Source organism: Leucoraja erinacea, chromosome 6 (assembly GCF_028641065.1).
Source record: "Leucoraja erinacea ecotype New England chromosome 6, Leri_hhj_1, whole genome shotgun sequence".
NCBI classification, from domain to species: Eukaryota; Metazoa; Chordata; class Chondrichthyes; order Rajiformes; family Rajidae; genus Leucoraja; species Leucoraja erinaceus.
Window position 1 is genome coordinate 14012151 of NC_073382.1, and position 20409 is coordinate 14032559.

A 20409-nucleotide genomic window follows, 5' to 3' on the forward strand; every position below is an offset into this window, starting at 1 on the left:
CTACTCCTGCACCTATTTTCTATGTTTCTATATTGCCAGGTCTCGAAGGCCTGAGCTGTATGGGCGAGGTTGTGTAGGCTATGACTTTATTCCTTGGCCCAGGATGAGGAGTGATCTTATAGTGTACAAGATCATGAAAGGAATATATAGGGTAAATGCACTGTCTGTTGCCCAGAGTATGGGAATCGAGAACCAGAGGTGGATTTATAGGTACCTGAGGTAACTTATTTTACACAAAGGGTGGTGGGTGTATAGAACGAGCTGCCAGAGGAGGTAATTGGGGTAAGTACTATTATAACGTTGAAGAGACATGTGGACACGTGCATGTGAAGGATAGGTTTAGATTACAGGGCAGATAGACACAAAAAGCTGGAATAACTAAGCGGGACAGGCAGCATCTCTGGAGAGACGGAAAGGGTGACGTTTCGGGTCGAGAGACTTTAGAGGGATATGGGCCAAGCGCGGGCAGGTGGGACTAGTGTAGATGGGGCATGTTAGTCAGCGTGAGTAAAGCCTCTTCACTTCATGACCAGGCGAACGTCCTTCATTGATAATTTCTGTGGTATTTATTATTCCCTTTCTTCAGAGAATGATGCAGTCGTCTGTTTTCCACATGTTTGTCCTGTGTATGGTTGCCGTTGATGTCACTGTGGCCGCCAGCAATTACTACAAGGAGGAGAATTTCCGGAGCCAGTACGACATGTTTTACCTGGCAGAGGTGAGGATGCTGACCCGCGGTGGCGTTCCCCAGAAGGGAACAGTAATCGGCCCACGGTACTTCCGGTAGGCGGCGCGGCTCTGGCCAGCAGCGGCCTCTGCAGCCTGTCCGCGTTTTTATTATTTTTTGTCTGTGTTTCTGTGTAGTTTTTGTTATTTTATGTTGGGTGTGTGTGGGGGGGGGGGGGGTGGGGGTGGGGTGGGAGGGGGGGGGAAACTTTTTGAATCTCTCCCTGCACTGAGACCCGACCTTTTCTCGTCGGGTCTCAGTCGTCGTTGAGGCCGTAACGAGGAGCGGCCTCCAACAGGAAGAGACCGGGGACTCAGGTGCCGACTCACCGTCACCGTCGCGGAGCTGGCCGGGTCCGGAGCGGTGGAGGAGCGCTGCTGCTGCTGATGCTGTTGCTGCTGCTGCTGCTGCTGCTGCCGGAGAGTCGGAGGCTCCAACGACAGGTCTGTGGACGACGGCGCCGAGCCCACGGCTCCCTGGAGGGAGACCGCTTTTCGGGGCTTCTGCGGCGGCGACTTCTCCCGCCCGAGTTGCGGGGTCGAAGAGCTCCTGGAGCGGGGCCTGACACCGCTGCCCCGCGCGGCTGGAATGGCCGCGGACTCTGCGAGCGCACACCGGGGGCACCAACATCAAGACCCGGTGTGCGACCTCGCACCACCCGGCGTGGCTTTAATGGCCGCGGGACAATCGCCATCGCCAGCCGGGGGCTATGACTTTGACTCTGACATCGGGGGGGGGAGAGTGCAGTGGAGAGATACGTTTATTTGGCCTCCATCACAGTTATGTGATGGATGTTTATGTTAAATGTAATTATGTTGTGTCTGGGGTCTATTTGTGTGTTATGTATGGCTGCAGAAACGGCATTTCGTTTGGACCTCCAGGGGTCCAAATGACAAATAAATTGATTCTGATTCTGATTCTGATACTGGAGTGCAGCCACCAACCTGACCCAGCTGCCTTCAACATCTGGCTCTGCCAGATTACTACATCTGGACAGGCACAATGCCGAGCGATCATTGCACAGGGAGGGTGCACGCAGTTCCTTGTCTCCTTAATCCCAGCAGAGGAATAACAGTCCGTGATGCCTGTGTGCTGGTTCCTCACAATCAAATGTTTCAATGCTTTTACTTTAAGCTATTTTGTCATCGCTGTGGGGAGCCTCTCTCCCTCCCCCTCCCCCCCCCCCCCCCCCCCCCCCTCTCTCCCTCCCCCTCTCTCTCCCCCCCCCTCTCCCCTCCCCCCCCTCTCCCTCCCCCTCCCCCCCTCCCCCTCCCCCCCCCCTCTCTCTCCCCCCCTCTCTCCCCTCCCCCCCCTCTCCCTCCCCCCCCTCCCCCCCCCCCCCCCTCTCCCTCCCCCCCCCCCCCCCCCCCCCCCTCTCTCCCCCCCTCTCTCCCCTCCCCCCCCCCCCCCCCTCCCTCCCTCCCCCTCTCTCTTTATCCCAGTCTCTCCTGCACTCTCTGTCTCCCCCCATCATCCAGTCTTGCTCCTCACCCAGTGTGCCATTCATCAGAAGGAGTGAGGTGGAATGCATATCATGGTGACAAGATCTTTGGGAGTTGGGTAAATGTATTTCCACTGCGTTAGGTTGAGATTGAGAACTCGTTAAAAGCAGATAAACTCCTGGCGGCCTCCTGGGAGAGTAGCAGTGACGTGCGGAGGGAATACCTATCATCATGTTCTCTCAGCTTTACAGAAACAAGCTTTCAAATTTCCCCAGAACTGACATGAGAGTCAGTGATTTATTTTGATCTCTGCAACTGCACACATCTCCATTTGGATGTCAGGATGAGTTTGAGCTGGCCTGACTTGGGAAATGTTGCCTGTTGTGTGCCCGGGCAATGCCCCAGTCCTGGGTTGGGTCAGCAGACGCGGTGGCTTTGACGGAGATGTCCAGTTACCGCTGCAGACTAAACAGCCAGTGATAATGCTAAATGCCAAATGGGTACAAGAGTTTGAAACGCTGAACCTTGATGTTATTGAAGATTATTCTGGTCTGAACAATGCTTATCTGTCGGAACCTGTTTTTCTTGTTGCTTCTTCAATGGTAGTTTGGCAAAGACTCAGTAAATCTATTCATAGGATCATAAGTGATAGGAGCAGAATTAGGCCATTTGGCCCATCAAGTCTACTCCGCCATTCAATCATGGCTGATCTATAGAAACATAGAAAATAGGTGCAGGAGTAGGCCATTCGGCCCTTTGAGCCTGCACTGCCATTCGATATGATCATGGTTGATCATCCAACTCAGTATCCCATCCCTGCCTTCTCTCCATACCCCCTGATCCCCCCCCTGATCCCTTTAGCCACAAGGCCTAAAGGGAGCTATCACTCCCTCCTAACTCCATTCTCCTACCTTCTCCCCATAACCTCTGACACTCATACTAATCAATGATCTGTCTATCTCTGCTTTAAATATATCCACTGAGCTGGCCTCCCCAACCTGCTGTGGCACAGAATTCCACAGATTCACCACCCTCTGACTAAAGAAATTCCGAGGAGCTGGAATTTCTCTTCATCTGCATCCTAAAAGAATGTATTTTCATTCTGAGGCTATCGCCTCTGGTCCTCAACTCTCCCCCACTGGCGGAAACAAATGGTGCAGCAGTTCCTCTGCCCCGATCCTCCGCTAGTGGTGCTCCTCGTCCTCCGCCACTTCAGTAGTGGTGCTCCCACTAGATACGTCCATTTGTTGGAGATGCTCCCTATGGTCCCCCTCTCTATTCAGGTCACTATGCTTCTCCCTGCCCATTGATGAGGTTGTTCCTTCTGGCCCCACCCTACTGTGGGGTGTACTCCGTCTGGCCCTGCCCACCTGATAGGGTGCTCCCTCCAGTACCACCCTACTATCGGCCTTGCTCCCTTTGGCCCTGCCCACTATTGGGGCACTCCCTCTGTCCGTTCCCCTTTGTTGGGGAGCAGGGGGAGGACGGGAGGGGGTTGGGTGCTTTCTCTGGCCCTGTACCAGAGTTGCCCACCTCTAACCCCCCCCCCCCCCACCCCTCTGCCAGAGTCTTTCCCTCTGACAGGGCATCTCCTTCTGACCCCGCCCTCCGGCGGGGCACCTCCTTCCGATCCCACCCTGGAAGCTTAGATGTCTCCCTTTAAGCCTCTGAACTGCGACTTGGACCCACAACGTCTTTATGCACTGTGAATGGTCTGACCCACCATGGCATCATTAGGCCTGTCCTAGCTGTGCTAGCCCAATAAAAGATATGTCTGTTCATTAGCATTCCTGCACTCGCTCCACTGATCATAACATGCTCTGTGGAACTGTGGATGGCCTTTCTGATTTGACACATTTATTTATGGTCAGGTTCAGCAAGCTGAGCTTGCTATGGGTGAATAATTAATGTCTGCGTGAGCAGGTCTGTCACTTCTGGTTTGAGCTCATATTTAATTGAAGAACTGGTTGACTGTGATTAAAGTTCAGAAACTCCTTGCCATAGGTGGCCTTCACCATTCTGTTCGACCTGGAGGCACTGGTGAAGATTTGGTGTTTGGGATACACGGGATACATCAGCTCGTCCCTGCACAAGTTTGAACTGCTCCTGGTCCTGGGCACCACGTTGCACATCTACCCTGATCTCTACCATTCTCAGTTCACTTATTTTCAGGTAAGCGCAAGTGTGATCTTGCTTAGTTTAGTTATGCATCGCCGACCAGCGATTGCCGCACATTAACACTACCCTGCACACACTAGGGACAAATTTACATTTATACCAAGCCACTTAACCTACAAACCTGGATGCCTTTGGACTGTGGGAGGAAACAGAGGATCTCGGAGAAAACTCGCGCAAGTCACGGTGAGGACATACAAACTCCTGCAGCCAGGATTGAACCTGGGTCTCTGGTGCTGTAAGGCAGTAGCTCTACCGCTAGGCCACTATGTCACCAGTGGCATGGCACGTTGTGAGCTGAAAGCCCAGGGTAAACGGGTTGTCCTTGGATTATGGCAGGGTCGAGTCAAATCGAGTTTATTGTTATAGACAATAGACAATAGGTGCAGGAGGAGGCCATTTGGCCCTTCGAGCCAGCACCGCCATTCAATTTGATCATGGCTGATCATCACCAATCAGTACCCCGTTCCTACCTTCTCCCCATATCCCCTGACTCTGCTATTTTGTAAGAGCCCTATCTAGCTCTCTCTTGAAAGCATCCAGTGAACATGCCTCCACCGCCCTCTGAGGAAGAGAATTCCACAGACTCACCACTCTCGTGTGAGAAAAAGTGTTTCCTCATCTCCATTCTAAATGGCTTACTCCTTATTGGCCTACTCCAGAACTGTGGCCCCTGGTTCTGGATTCCCCCAACATCGGGAACATGTTTCCTGCCTCTAGTGTGTCCAAGCCCTTAACAATCTTATATATTTCAATTATATTCCCTCTCATCCTTCTAAACTCCAGAGTGTACAAGCCCAGCAGCTCCATTCTCTCAGCATATGACAGCCCCGCCATCCTGGGAATTAACCTTGTAAACCTACGCTGCACTTCCTCAATAGCAAGAATGTCCTTCCTCAAATTAGGGGACCAAAACTGCACACAATACTCCAAGTGTGGTCTCACTAGGGCTCTGTACAACTGCAGAAGGACCTCTTTGCTCCTATATTTGATTCCTCTTGGTATATGTGGAAGGAACGGTGGGCTGTAGGTACAGCAAAATTGCTTATAGCAGCATCACTGGCACATAGACTCAGACAACACACGAAAAATATAAATTGTACATAAGTAGTACATAAATTCTCCCGAGAAGTGCAAAGTTCCGTAGTGGTAGAGTTGCTGCCTCACAGCGCCTGAAACCCAGGCTCTTCCTGTGACCGCATGGGTTTTCCTCGGGTGCATCAGTTTCCTCCCATGTACAATTGCACACTGTCTGATTTTATTAAAGGGTATTTATATACATTTTGGTTTCATCATGTGTAGAAATGACAGCTGTGTTTATACATGGTTCCCCCTCCCCCCCATTTCAGGGCACCATAATGTTTGGGACACATGGCTTCACAGGTGTTTGTAATTGCTCAGGTGTGTTTAAATGCCTCCTTAATACAGGTATAAGAGAGCTCTCAGCACCTAGTCTTTCCTCCAGTATTTCCATCACCTTTGGAAACTTTTATTGCTGTTTATCAACATGAGGACAAAAGTTGTGTCAATGAAAGTCAAAGGAGCCATTATGAGACTGAGAAACAAGAATAAAACTGTTAGATACATCAGCCAAACCTTAGGCTTACCAAAATCAATTGTTTGGAACATCATTAAGAAGAAAGAGAGCACTGGTGAGCTTACTAATCGCAAAGGAACTGGCAGGCCAAGGAAGATCTCCACAGCTGATGACAGAAAAATTATCTCCATAATAAAGACAAATCCCCAAAAACCTGTCCTACAGATCAGAAACACTCTTCAGGAGTCAGGTGTGGATTTGTCAATGACCACTGTCCGCAGAAGACTTCATGAACAGAAATACAGAGGCTACACTGCAAGATGCAAACCACTGGTTAGCTGCAAAAATAGGATGGCCAGGTCACAGTTTGCCAAGTGGTACTTAAACGGGCAACCACAGTTTTGGAAAAAGGTCTTGTGGACAGATGAGACGAAGATTAACTTATATCAGTAATGGCAAGAGCAATGTATGGAGGAGAGAAGGAACTGCCCAAGATCTAATGCATACCACCTCATCTGTGAAACATGGTGGTGGGGGTGTTATGGTCTGGGCATGTATGGCTGCTGAAGGTACAGGCTTACTTATCTTCATTGATGATACAATTGCTGATGGTAGTAGCATAATGAATTCTGACGTGTATTGACACATCCTATCTGCTCATGTTCAAACAAATGCCTCAAAACTCATTGGCCGGTGGTTCATTCTACAGCAAGACAATGGTCCCAAACATACCGCTAAAGCAACAAAGGAGTTTTTCAAAGCTAAAAAATGGTAAATTCTTGAGTGGCCAAGTCACTCACCCGATCTGAACCCAATTAAGCATGCCTTTTATATGCTGAAGAGAAGGGGACTAGCCCCCAAATGGGGATGATCAGCCATGATCACATTGATTGGCAGTGGTGGCTCGAAGGGCCGAATGGCCTACTGCTGCACCTATTGTCTATGGTCTATTGTCTAAAATAAGCATAAGCTAAAGATGGCTGCAATACAGGCCTGGCAGAGCATCACCAGAGAAGACACCCAGCAACTAGTGATGTTTATGAATCACAGACTTCAACCAGCCATTGCAGGCAAAGGATATGCAACAAAATACTAAACATAACTACTTTCATTTACATGACATTGCTGTGTCCCAAACATTATGGTGCCCTGAAATGGGGGGGACCATGTATAAACACTGCTGTAATTTCTGCATGGTGAAACCAAACTGTATAAAAATTGCCTCTATTAAAATCTGACAATGTGCACTTTAACCACACGTGTATTTTTCTATTACAAATCTCAAATTGTGGAGTACAGGGGCAAATAAATAAATGATGGGTCCTTGTCCCAAACATTATGGAGGGCGCTGTGGGCACAAAAAGCTGGAGTACCTCGTGGGTCAGACAGCATATCTGGAGAAACAGAATAGGTGATGTTTTTGGTTGAGATCCTCCTTCAGACCATACATTCTTCAGATGTAATGGAAACGTTTAAAATTGGCTTTGTTGGAGAGAGAACAACTAGCTCTCGGTGGCAAGATTGGCCAAATGAGCATCATTTAAAATTCTACAACTGTCGATGTCAGCAGTGGCTCACCGTGTCACTCCCTCCCCAGCTGGTCAAGAAGTCATGAGTTCAAGACTCGGTCCAGAGGCACCCAACATGATCGAGGTACCCAGGGCCAGAAGTGTAGAGGATCGCCAGAAGCACCACTGGGGAGTGGAGAGAATATTTTCACACAAAGGGCAATAAAAATAGATTCAAGAACCTAGCACTTATTTCAAGAGGGCTTGTATACAAAAAACATGGATGTAATGTTAGAAACATAGAAAATAGGTGCAGGAGTAGGCCATTCGGCCCTTCAAGCCTGCACCGCCATTCAATATGATCATGGCTGATCATCCAACTCAGTATCCTGTTCCTGCCTTCTCTCCATACACCCTGATCCATTTAGCCACAAGGGCCACATCTAACTCCCTCTTAAATATAGCCAATGAACTGGCCTCAACTACCTTCTGCGGCAGAGAATTCCAGAGATTCACCACTCTCTGTGTGAAATAAGTTTTCCTCATCTCGGTCCTAAAAGATTTCCCCCTTATCCTTAAACTGTGACCCCTTGTTCTGGACTTCCACAACATTGGGAACAATCTTCCTGCATCTAGCCTGTCCAACCCCTTAAGAATTTTGTAAGTTTCTATAAGATCCCCCCTCAATCTTCTAAATTCTAGCGAGTACAAACCGAGTCTATCCAGTCTTTCTTCATATGAAAGTCCTGACATCCCAGGAATCAGTCTGGTGAACCTTCTCTGTACTCCCTCTATGGCAAGAATGTCTTTCCTCAGATTAGGAGACCAAAACTGTACGCAATACTCCAGGTGTGGTCACACCAAGACCCTGTACAACTGCAGTAGAACCTCCCTGCTCCTACACTCAAATCCTTTTGCTATGAATGCTAACATACCATTCGCCTTCTTCACTGCCTGCTGCACCTGCATGCCTACTTTTAATGACTGGTGTACCATGACACCCAGGTCTCACTGCATCTCCCCCTTTCCTAATCGGCCACCATTCAGATAATAATCTACTTTCCTGTTTTTGCCACCAAAGTGGATAACCTCACATTTATCCACATTATACTGCATCTGCCATGCATTTGCCCACTCACCCAGCCTATCCAAGTCACCTTGCAGCCTCCTAGCATCCTCCTCACAGCTAACACTGCCCCCCAGCTTCGTGTCATCCGCAAATTTGGAGATGTTGCATTCAATTCCCTCGTCCAAATCATTAATATATATTGTAAATAGCTAGGGTCCCAGCACTGAGCCTTGCGGTACCCCACTAGTCACTGCCTGCCATTGTGAAAAGGACCCGTTTACTCCTACTCTTTGCTTCCTGTCTGCCAACCAGATCCACATCAATACTGAACCCCCAATACCATGTGCTTTAAGTTTGTATACTAATCACTTATGTGGGACCTTGTCGAAAGCCTTCTGAAAGTCCATATATAACACATCCACTGGTTCTCCCTTATCCACTCTACTAGTTACTTCGTCGAGGCTCCATACGGCGTTGGTACAGCCGCATTTGGAATATTGTGAGCCATTTTGGGTACCATATCTGAGGAAGGTTGTGCTGGCTCTGGAGAGGGTCCCGAGGAGGTTTACAAGAATGATCCCAGGAATGAGAAGGTTAACCTATCATGAATGTCAGCACTGTGCCTGTACTCGCTGGAGCTTACAAGCATGAGGGGGGACTTCATTGAAACATACAGAATAGTGAAATGCTTGGTTAGAGTGGATGTGGAATGGATGTTTCAACTAGCGGGAGAGTCTAGGACTTGAGGTCATAGCCTCAGAATTAAAGGACATTCTTATAGGAAGATGAAGAGAAATTTCTTTAGTCGGAGGGTGATGAATCTGGAATTCTTTGCCACAGAAGGTTGTGGAGGGCATCAGTGGTTATTTTTGAGGCAGAGATAGATAGATTCTTGATTAGTACAAGTGTCAGAGGTTATGGGGATAAGGCAGGAGAATGTGGTTAGGATGGAGAGATCGATCATCCATGATTGAATGGCGGTAGACTCGATGGGCCGAACGGCCTAATTCCTATTCCTTTGACATTATGATCTTTCATAGGCAATCCAGGAAATTTGGAGATCTGAGTAAAGAGAAACTAAAATGTGCACTTTGACGGTTTGAGTTGGACTGGGGAATCAGATAAATGGAAGTGTTTAGGTTGTGGAAGATGTCTTTGGTTAACAACTACGTATTGTACCATCAGGTCCTGAGGGTGGTCCGCCTGATTAAGATTTCCCCGGCGCTGGAGGACTTTGTCTACAAGATATTTGGTCCTGGGAAGAAGCTGGGCAGCCTGGTGGTCTTCACAGCCAGCCTGCTCATCGTCATGTCATCCATCAGCCTCCAGATGTTCTGCTTTGTGGAGGAGCTTGACCGCTTCACCACTTTCCCCAGGGTGGGTATGAATGTCCAACACCTGATTTTGAATTTGTCCACTGCTTTTAATGTAAGGACACCGCACCTTCCAAATCAGATTGACAATCCTTTTTATTTCGTGACTTGTGAAGTGATATCGATTGCTTCATGAGAAGATTTGAGCCATGATGATCAACCTCTGTTGTATGGGAGGGGGCTGATGTAAAATCAGCCCCCTTATTCTTCCTCACCCCTCTTCCCGCTCCAATTTCTCCGCCCCCCTCTCCTCCATTTCTCTCCCTCTCCCTCCCTTCCCTCCCCCTCTCCCTCCCCCCCCCCCCCCGATTAGAAACAGTTTCCCCCCCACCCCCCTCCCCGACATAAAACAAGCTAAAGAACACTATAAGCATACATTTATTACATACTATTTAAGCACAAAGAAACATAGAAAATAGGTGAAGGAGTAGGCCATTCGGCCCTTCGAGCCTGCACCACCATTCGATATGATCATGGCTGATCATCCCACTCAGTATCCTGTACCTGCCTTCTCTCCGTATCCCCTGATCCCTTTAGCCACAAGGGCCACATCTAACCCCCTCTTAAATATAGCCAATGAACTGGCCTCAACTACCTTCTGTGGCAGAGAATTCCAGAGATTCACCACTCTCTGTGTGAATTTATTTTTTCTCCTCTCGGTCCTAAAAGATTTCCCCCTTATCCTTAAACTGTGACCCCTTGTTCTGGACTTCCCCAACATCGGGAACAATCTTCCTGCAAAGAAGGAAGGGACAGACAGACTGTTGGCGAGGCAGCCATTCCTGACGCCACCTGGTGGTCTTTCCTATAACATAGTGACCAAATCTGAACACGATACTGTAAATATGGCCTCATTAACGTCTTATGTTGCCTCTGCCACATGACCTCCAACTTCTACACTCAATACCCTGACCTTCTTCTTCCTTCACCACACACAAGATTAGAAGTTTTTAAGAAAGAGCTGCAGATGCTGGAAAAATCGAAGGTAGACTATGAAGAAGGGTCTCGACCCGAAACGTCGCCTATTCCTTCTCTCCTGACCCGTTGAGCTTCTCCAGCATTTTTGTCTACCCAAGATTAGAAGTTGTTCAGCTAGAGCTGAACACATTTCTCGGCATCTGCCTACAATGGTGTCTGTCTTGTGCGTGATGGTGGGCAGATTGGTGAAAACAGGGCCGTGACGTGAACGCTCTTTCCTTGACCCCAGTACTCTGACTAATAAACGCCAGTGTGCCAGAAGCTTTTTTGACCACCTGATCTACCAGTTGTGCTGTTCTGCAGGGGAAGATGAGCCTGGCCTCTAGCTTTCAGCTGACATGAGTGGTGCTGATGAGCTTCTACTTTGCTGCTTCCCCAGGCCTTCATGTCCATGTTCCAGATAATCACGCAGGAAGGATGGGTTGACGTGATGGACCAGACTCTGATTGCAGTTGGCCAAGTCTGGGCCCCCGTTGTTGCCATTTACTTCATCCTCTATCATCTTTTCGCTACTCTGGTGAGTCATTACTTTCTGCGTCGTGTCGCATTTCTTCAGCAATCCCAGAGGGGAGGAGGGTGGAGTTGGGACCATCGCTGCCAATAATGTTAATTTTTGAAACCCAGTCTCTGCGTTATCATCAACACATGGCGGTCAATCCTAAAACAATGTAAAAATGATCTGACTATCTATCAGTTGAGGGATAGATATTGGATATTTGTTTATTTATTTGGAGTAACTCTGCCATGCTAGACATTTGTTGCCCATTTATAATGGCCTTTGGGGTGAGCCAGTGCCTTGAATCACTGCAGTCCGTCTGGTGCTGTTGTGGAGGGAGCTCCAGCACAATAGAGGACAAGTGATATACAGTGCATTCAGAAAGTATTCAGACCCCTTCACTTTTTCCACGTTTTGTTACATACAAGATACAAGATACAAGATACATTTAATTGTTATTTGGACCCCTTGAGGTCCAAACGAAATGCCGTTTCTGCAACCATACATTACAAACACATAGACCCAAGACACAACATAATTTACATAAACATCCATCACATCATTGTGATGGAAGGCCAAATAAACTTATCTCTCCACTGCACTCTCCCCCCCCCATGTCAGAGTCAAAGTCAAAGCCCCCGGCTGGCGATGGCGATTGTCCCGCGGCCATTAAAGCCACGCCGGGTGGTGCGAGGTCGCACACCGGGTCTTGGTGTTAGAGCCCCCGGTGTGCGCTCGCAGAGTCCCGCGGCCATTCCAAGCCGCGCGGGGCAGTGATGTAGGCCCCGCTCCAGGAGCTCTTCAACCCCGCAACTCGGGCGGGGGAAGTCGCCGTTGCGAGAGCCCTGAAAAGCGGTCTCCCTCCAGGGACCCGCGGGCTCCCGGTGCCGCCGTCCACAGACCTGCCGTTGGAGCCTCCGACTCTCCGGTCGGGCCGCAGCAGCAGCAGCAGCAGCAGCAGCGCTCCTCCACCGCTCCACCCGCTCCGGACTCGGCCAGCCCCGCGACGGCGACGGTGAGTCGTAGCACCAGAGTCCCCGGTCTCTTCCTGTTGGAGGCCGCTCCTCGTTGCGGCCCCAACGACAACGGAAACCCGACGAGAAAAGGTCGGGTCTCCCGTGCAGGGAGAGATTTAAAAAGTTCCCACCCCACCCCCGTCCCCCCACACACACACCCCAACAAAAAATAACAAAAACTACATAAAAACACAGACAGAAAATAATAAAACGCGGACAGACTGCAGAGGCCGCTGCTGACCAGAGTCGCGCCGCCCACCGGATACAGCCTTATTCTAAAATGGACTAAACTCTTTTTTTTTTTTAAATCATCAATCTCCACACAATACCCCATAATAAAATAGCGAAAACAGGTTGAGAAATTTTGCAAAGTAATTAAATATAAATAACTGAAATACCACATTGACATAAGTATTCAGACCCTTTACTCACTTTGTTGAGGCACGTATGGCAGCGATTACAGCCTCAAATCTTCTTGAGTATGACGCTACAAGCTTGGCACACCTGTATATGGATCATTTCACCCATTCTTCTCTGCAGATCCTCTCAAGCTCTATCAGATTGGATGGGGAGCGTCGATGCACAGCTATTTTCAGGCCCCTCCAGAGATGTTCAAGTCCAGGCTGGCTGGGCCACTCAAGGACAGTCACAAACTTGTTGCGAAGCCATTCCTGCATTGTCTTGGGTATTTGCTTATGGTCGTTGTCCTGTTGGAAGGTGAACCTCCGCCCTAGTCTGAGGTCCAGAATGCTCTGGAGCAGGTTTTGATCAAGGATATCTCTACTTTGTTCTGTTCATCTTTCCCTCGTTCCTGACTAGTCTCCCAGTCCCTTCCGCTGAAAAACATCCCCACAGCATGATACTGCCACCACCATGCTTCACCGTAGGTATGGAATTGGCCAGGTGAAGAGCAGTGCCTGGTTTCCTCCAGACGTGACGCTTGCCATTCAGAACAAAGAATTCTATCGTGGTTTCATCAGACCAGGAAATCTTGTTTCTCATGCGTTTTGGGATAACTCCAGACGGGCTGTCATGTGCCTTTCACTGAGGAGTGGCTTCCGTCTGGCCACTCTACCATAAAGGCCTGATTGGTGGAGTGCTGCAGATATAGTTGTCCTTCTGGAAGGTTCTCCCTTCTCCACAGAGGAACTCTGCAGCTCTATCAGAGTGACCATCGGGTTCTTGGTCACCTCCCTGACCAAGGTCCTTCTCCCCCGATTGCTCAGTTTGGCCGGGCGGCCAGCTTTATGAAGAGTTCTAGTGGTTCTAAAGTTCTTCCATTTAAGAATGACGGAGGCCACTGTGCTCTTCGAGTCCTGCAATGCTGCAGAAATTGTTTTATACCATTCCCCAGATCTGTGTCTTGACGCAATCCTGTCTCTGAGGTCTCCGGACAATTCCTTCATCTTCATGGTTTGTTGTTTTGCTCTGACATGCAGTGTCAACTGTGGGACCTTATATAGACATGTGTGTGCCTTTCCAAATCATGTCCAATCAATTTAATTTAATCCAATCAAGTTGTAGAAACATCTCAAGGATAATCAATGGAAACAGGATGAACCTAAGCTCAATTTTGAGTATCATAGAACAGGGTCTGAATAATAATGTAAATGTGATATTTCAGTTATTTATTTTTAATTACTTTACAAAAAATTCTAAACACCTGTTTTCGCTTCTTCATTCTGGGGTAGTGTGTGTAGATTGATGATTTAAAAAAAATGAATTTAATCCATTTTAAAATAAGGCTGTAACGTAACAAAATGTGGAAAAAGTGAAGGGGTTTGAATACTTTCTGAATGCACTGTATTTCCAGTCTGGGGTGGTGTGTGCTTTGGAGGGGAACCTGCAGGTGGTGGTGTTCCTCTATACCTGCCATCCTTGTCCTTGTTGGTCGAGGTGCTATGGGAGTAGTTGTACTTACAGGGCATTTTATAGATGATACACACACGGTGCACTGTTGCTGGAGGGAGTGGAGGTTTAATGCGTTAGATGGGGTGTGAGTCTGGCTTTGTCCAGGATGCCGAGCTCCTTGAGATTTGTAGGAGGTGCACAGCGGTGATGTGGGTGTTGTGAGGCGACCGGCCAACTAAACTCATCAACCCACATGTCTTTGGGATGTGGGAGGAATCTAGCTAAACCATAGGTCTACAGGCAGAATGCCACACTCCACATAGCCAGCATTGAACCTGGGTCTCAGCTCTGAGCTGCACCATTGTGCAATGGTATTTATGTGGCTCATGCGGTTCAGTTTCTAGTCAATGACGAGCAAGGATGTTGATGGTCGTGGACTTGGGGATAATAATGCCATTGAATGTCTTTGTTATGTGGAGAGATATGGTGGGGTTAGTCCAAAGTTGTAACACAGGCAGGGGCACCAGTGGTAGAGTGATTAAATTCAGGGCTCAGAACTGTAGAAGTGAGGCAATGTTCGAAGGTTGAGTGGACGTGACAGATACAGATTAGTATACAAACTTAAAGCACACGGTATTGGGGGTTCGGTATTGATGTGGATAGAGAACAGGCTGGCAGACAGGAAGCAAAGAGTAGGAGTAAACGGGTCCTTTTCAGAATGGCAGGCAGCGACTAGTGGGGTACCGCAAGGCTCAGTGGTGGGACCCCAGCTATTTACAATATATATTAATGATTTGGTCGAGGGAATTGAATGCAACATCTCCAAGTTTGCGGATGACACAAAGCTGGGGGGCAGTGTTAGCTGTGAGGAGGATGCTAGGAGGCTGCAAGGTGACTTGGATAGGCTGGGTGAATGAGAAAATGCTTGGCAGATGCAGTATAATGTGGATAAATGTGAGGTTATCCACTTTGGTGGGAGAACAGGAAAGTAGACCATTATATGAATGGTAGCCGATTAGGAAAAGATGCAACTAGACCTGGGTGTCATGGTACACCAGTCATTGAAAGTAGGCATGCAGGTGCAGCAGGCAGTGAAGAAAGTGAATGGTATGTTAGCATTCATAGCAAAAGGATTTGAGTATAGGAGCAGGGAGGTTCTACTGCAGTTGTACAGGGTCTTGGTGAGACCACACCTGGAGTATTGTGTACAGTTTTGGTCTCCTAATCTGAGGAAAGACATTCTTGCCATAAAGGGAGTACAACAAAGGTTCACCAGACTGATTCCTGGGATGTCAGGACTTTCATATGAAGAAAGACTGGATAGACTCAGCTTGTACACGCTAGAATTTAGAAGATTGAGGGGGGATCTTAAAGAAACTTACAAAATTCTTAAGGGGTTGGACAGGCTAGATGCAGGAAGATTGTTCCAGATGTTGGGGAAGTCCAGAACAAGGGGTCACAGTTTAAGGATAAAGGGGAAATCTTTAAGGACCAAGATGAGAAAACATTTGTTACACAGAGAGTGGTGAATCTCTGGAATTTTCTGCCACAAAATGTAGTTGAGGGCAGTTCATTGGCTATATATAAGAGGGAGTTAGATGTGGCCCTTGTGGCTAAAGGGATCAGGGGGTATGGAGAGAAGGCAGGTACAGGATACTGAGTTGGATGATCATATTGAACGGCGGTGCAGGCTCGAAGGGCCGAATGGCCTACTCCTGCACCTATTTTCTATGTTTCTATGATACAGAGGGGAGAGGCTGTTGTCAGATTTGAGCGTGAGGAGAAATGTTAAGAGCCGCACAGTGATTCAGCTAGTAGAGACGCTGCCTTAAAGCATCATGAATTTGCTTGTTTTCCCTGTGTTTCCATTCACGTCCCAGATCTGAAGTGCAGGTTTGTAGGTTAAATGGCTGTGGTGAATTGCCCCCAGTGTGTAGGTGAGGGGCAGAATCTGGGAGAAATTGATGAATAGTAGGTTCCTGGCCAGTCGGAATTTGATGGGACGAAGGGCCTTTTTCCCTGCTGGGCTGTGCTATGTCTCTTCCTATGCTGGACTGGGTGCTAGTACCAGTTACTAAACATGGCAATGGGGACTGGAAGCCCATTAGACAAGAAATGGGCCAAGAGTTCACGGCCAGCACCTCCGCTAATGCAGCACCAAGACTCTAACGTACTTCGCAGCCAAGCAGCGAGGGCAGGAGCAGGGATGGGGGGGATGTGAAGGAGACAGCCACAAACTCTCTGTGAATAGCCCAAGCTTTCTCAATGCTTCTCTCCCACAAGCACGGCTGGTTGCGTCAAACTAAGAAATCAATCTGTTAATCTGCAGAGGTAAAAAAAAAGTTTAATTTCAGTATTGATTTTGGCAGGGTACACATCCTGGATCTTGTATTCAGCTGTTAATCTTTGTTGTTTTGAATTGCGAGTCTTATTGCTTAGAATTGAAATTACGATGCTGTTTTGGACTGGACTCTCGAAGGAGAGTTTGGAATCTAAATTGTATGCAGCTCTGTTAAATCCAGTATGTGGCACAGTGGTGCAGCGGTAGAGTTGTTGCCTTGCAGCACCAGCGACCCAGTTTGATCCTGTGCTGTCTGTACGGCGTTTGTACGTCCTTCTTGTGACCGCGTGGGTTTCCCCGGGTGTTCCGGTTTCCTCCCATACTCTAAAGATATACAGGCTTGTAGGTTAATTGGCTGTGGTAAAAATGGTAAATTATCCCTAATGTGTAGGACGGTGATGGTGCATGGGTTGGTATGGGCCAAAGGGACTGTTTCCGCACAGTATATCTAAAGTCTAAAGGGCCTGTCCCACCTATCCATCATTTCATCATTTACGCAACAGGCCTGCATTCATTTACGCAACAGGCCTGTAGCGACAGGCCGGACGCGGCATCATGCGTCCGCACAGCTGCCTGGAGTGCGTGACGTCATTTGAAGATAGACACAAAATGCAGGAGTAACTCAGCGGGACCTGCAGCATCAGTCTGAAGAAGGGTCTCGACCCAAAACGTCACCCATTGCTTCTCTCCAGAGATGCTGCCGGTCCCGCTGAGTTAATCCAGCATTTTATGTCTATCTCCAATCGTCTTGGCCCAGTTCTGGGAGTAGGAGTGGGGGCGGATCTGGATCCGCAACGGCCGTGAGCCCCAGGCCGAGTTCGGTGATCGTTTGCCTGCTTCTGCTGCTGTTGGAGGTGAGACGTTGAGCTGCTCCAGGGTCTTGGGCCTGTCCCACTTTGGCCGTCAGTTACGCGATAGGCTGGTGGGGCGCGAAGATTTCGTGCAGGACGAAGTCCACACTCCTCCACACCACTCCATGAGCCCGTCTCCGCGCTACCCACACGCTAGCAGGTCGTGTAAATGGCACGTGAATGACGGCCAAGTGGGACAGGCCCTTAAGTGAGTTTGTTGGAAATCCTGCTTTAATCCTCGTTTGGCACAGCCCTCAGCAATCCCCACTGAGAGAACATGGCAAGTCGATGTGAGAAATTGAAATGCCCCTCTGGCACTGTAGTCCCATCACCCAGTTTGTCCACCTCCATTTCCCCTCACCCTATCAGCACCTGCTTCTCCAAACCCCACCTCCCACATCCTATCCCACTCTGCCCCGCACATCCCACTCTCGACCTATCATCAATCCTGGATTTGAGAGATACAGTATGAAAATAGGCCTTTTGGCCCACTACCGATCACCTGTTCACACTCGTTCTCCATTATCCCATTTTCTCACCCACTCCCCACACACTAGGGAAAATTTACAGAGGCCAATTAATCGACCAACCCACAGGTCGCTGGGGTGTGGGAGGAAATCAGAGCACCCGGAGGAAACCCACGTGGTCACAGGGAGAGTGTGCAAACTTCACCCAGACAGCCCCCGAGCTCAAGATCGAACCGTGGTCCTGAAGCAGTGACCCTACCAGCTGTGTCGCCCCACCTGCCAAATGCGTGCTTGTACTGCAACCTCCAACAACAGTGTCTCTGGCCTTTGCATCAGACGTCGCCCAACCTTAAACAGCCACACTGCTCTTTGAACAGCACCTTCCATCTCTCCCCAAGCAACTGCCCTTTTGCTTGCAGTGTTTCACTGAGTGGCACACCTGCCACTGAGTCAGAAAGTTGTTGGTTCTAGCCTCATGCTTGAGAATGGAGCACACAAGCTAGGTTATCATGTCCATGAAGTGCTGAGAGAGTGCTGCATTGTTGGAGGTACAGTCATCTGGACTAAACGTCAAACTGAGGTCCTAACCTGCCTCGGGTGCCTTGACCTGTTGCCATGAAGAGCATGAGTGTGGGGGGGGGGTGGGGGGGGGGGTAATTATCACCTTATTACCAGGCTTATTCTGACTTTCCAACGATATGCTTAAAACCATTAACTAGGTTTTATTGATTGAGGATAGAGTTACTGGAGTAACTCAGCGGCACAGGCAGCATCTCTGGAAAGAAGGAATCGGTGACGTTTTGGGTCGGGACCCTTCTTCAGTCAGAGAGTCAGGAGAGGGAAACTAGAGAAACGTCACCCATTCCCTCTCTCCAGAGGAGTTGCCTGTCCTGCTAAGTTACTCCAGCATTTTGTGTCTATCTTCAGTGTAAACCAGCATCTGCAGTTCCTTCCTACTCTTTATTGATTGAGGGCTCTTGTTGCACACTAACTGACTGCCCTGTTTCCTGCATACAATAGTGAGTACAATCCATTGGATGAGAGAGACAATATGTCCTGGAGGTCTGAAAGGCGCCATAGGAATGCAAGCCTCTTCTTTCCTCTTTACCATTAGTCAGGAAACTCTTATGTTTCAGTTCTCTGCACTATCTCCCTGGCTGTTGCCCACTTCTGAATAGTGACCCCCCTCCTTGTAGATTCTCTTATTGTGTTGTGAGTTAAAAGAGAGTGTACCTGTCAACAGAAGGATCAAACCCTGAGGGCACGGGGAAAGTAAACCGATTGGAAAAAGAGGCTGGAATAACATGATTGAAATCTTCCTCACATTGCAAGTGGGCAGGAGCTGTAATACAGAGGAGAAACATTCATAAAAGGGAGAATATACACACATGACCATAGTGCATCCTCTTTAATGTGTGGAATTACATTAAGTTTCTGGGATGGCACTAACATGCTTTAAAATGTAGAATAATGTTAATTGTTGCAAGGGAACATTTGTTCTTTGCAGTTTATTTCGTGCTTTGATGTTTGATACTAAGTGACAGGTAATCAAGATTAATCTCATGTTTTCCTGACTGGAAGTTAAACAGGCAATGACTTGAGCTTAATAAAGCGCCTCTAACATGGTGAAGCACCACAGCGTGTTTCAGGAAGTATTATCAAACTGAGTTTGACACAAATCACATGGGAGACATTAGGACGGTGAATAGAGCCTGGAAAATGATTGAGGCTAAAAGGAATATCTAACGCTTGGGTTTAAAGAATTCAGTGGAAGACATTTCCATGTGGGATACTCCAGAATAGATCCATAAATCATTGACAATCCAATTAAAAGTCCAGGCAAAACCTCTTTCATCCCATTGATATAACACGTGGTGCTGTTGCCTTAGCTTCAGGATATCCAGGTTCGATCCTGACCTCAGGTACTCTCCAGAGGAGTTGCCTGTCCCGCTGAGTTACTCCAACATTTTGTGTATCTTCAGTGTCATAGATTTATGGATCTATTCTGGAGTATCCCACAAGTGGAAATGTCTTCCACTGAATTCCTTGTCTCATCCTCTGCCAGTCTCTTACCCTTTAAACCCAAGCGTTAGATATTCCTTTTAGCCTCAATCATTTCCAGGCTCTATTCACCGTCCTAATGTCTCCCGTGTGATTTGTGTCAAACTCAGTTTGATAATACTTCCTGAAACACGCTGTGGTGCTTCACCATGTTAGAGGTGCTTTATTAAGTTCAAGTCATTGCCTGTTTAGCTTCCAGTCTACAGAGTGATTTAGGCCATTTCGAAGAATGGGCTGAAAGATGGCAGATGGAGTTTAATGCTGATAAATGTGAGGTGCTACACCTTGGCAGGACAAATCAAAATAGGACGTACATGGTAAATGGTAGGGAATTGAAGAATGCAGTTGAACAGAGGGATCTGGGAATAACCATGCATAGTTCCTTGAAGGTGGAATCTCATATAGACAGGGTGGTAAAGAAAGCTTTTGGTATGCTAGCCTTTATAAATCAGAGCATTGAGTATAGAAGCTGGGATGTAATATTAAAATTGTACAATGCATTGGTGAGACCAAATCT

General features: G+C 48.1%; 1 protein-coding gene across 1 annotated transcript in view; it reads left to right on the forward strand.

Moving 5' to 3' along the window:
- nalcn (sodium leak channel, non-selective) overlaps positions 1–20409 on the forward strand; it is a 201010-nt gene that overhangs the window by 61175 nt on the left and 119426 nt on the right. Inside the window, 4 exon segments of the mRNA XM_055636651.1 lie at positions 587–718; positions 4174–4341; positions 9644–9835; positions 11189–11326. Of these exon segments, the coding sequence (XP_055492626.1) occupies positions 587–718; positions 4174–4341; positions 9644–9835; positions 11189–11326 (630 nt within the window).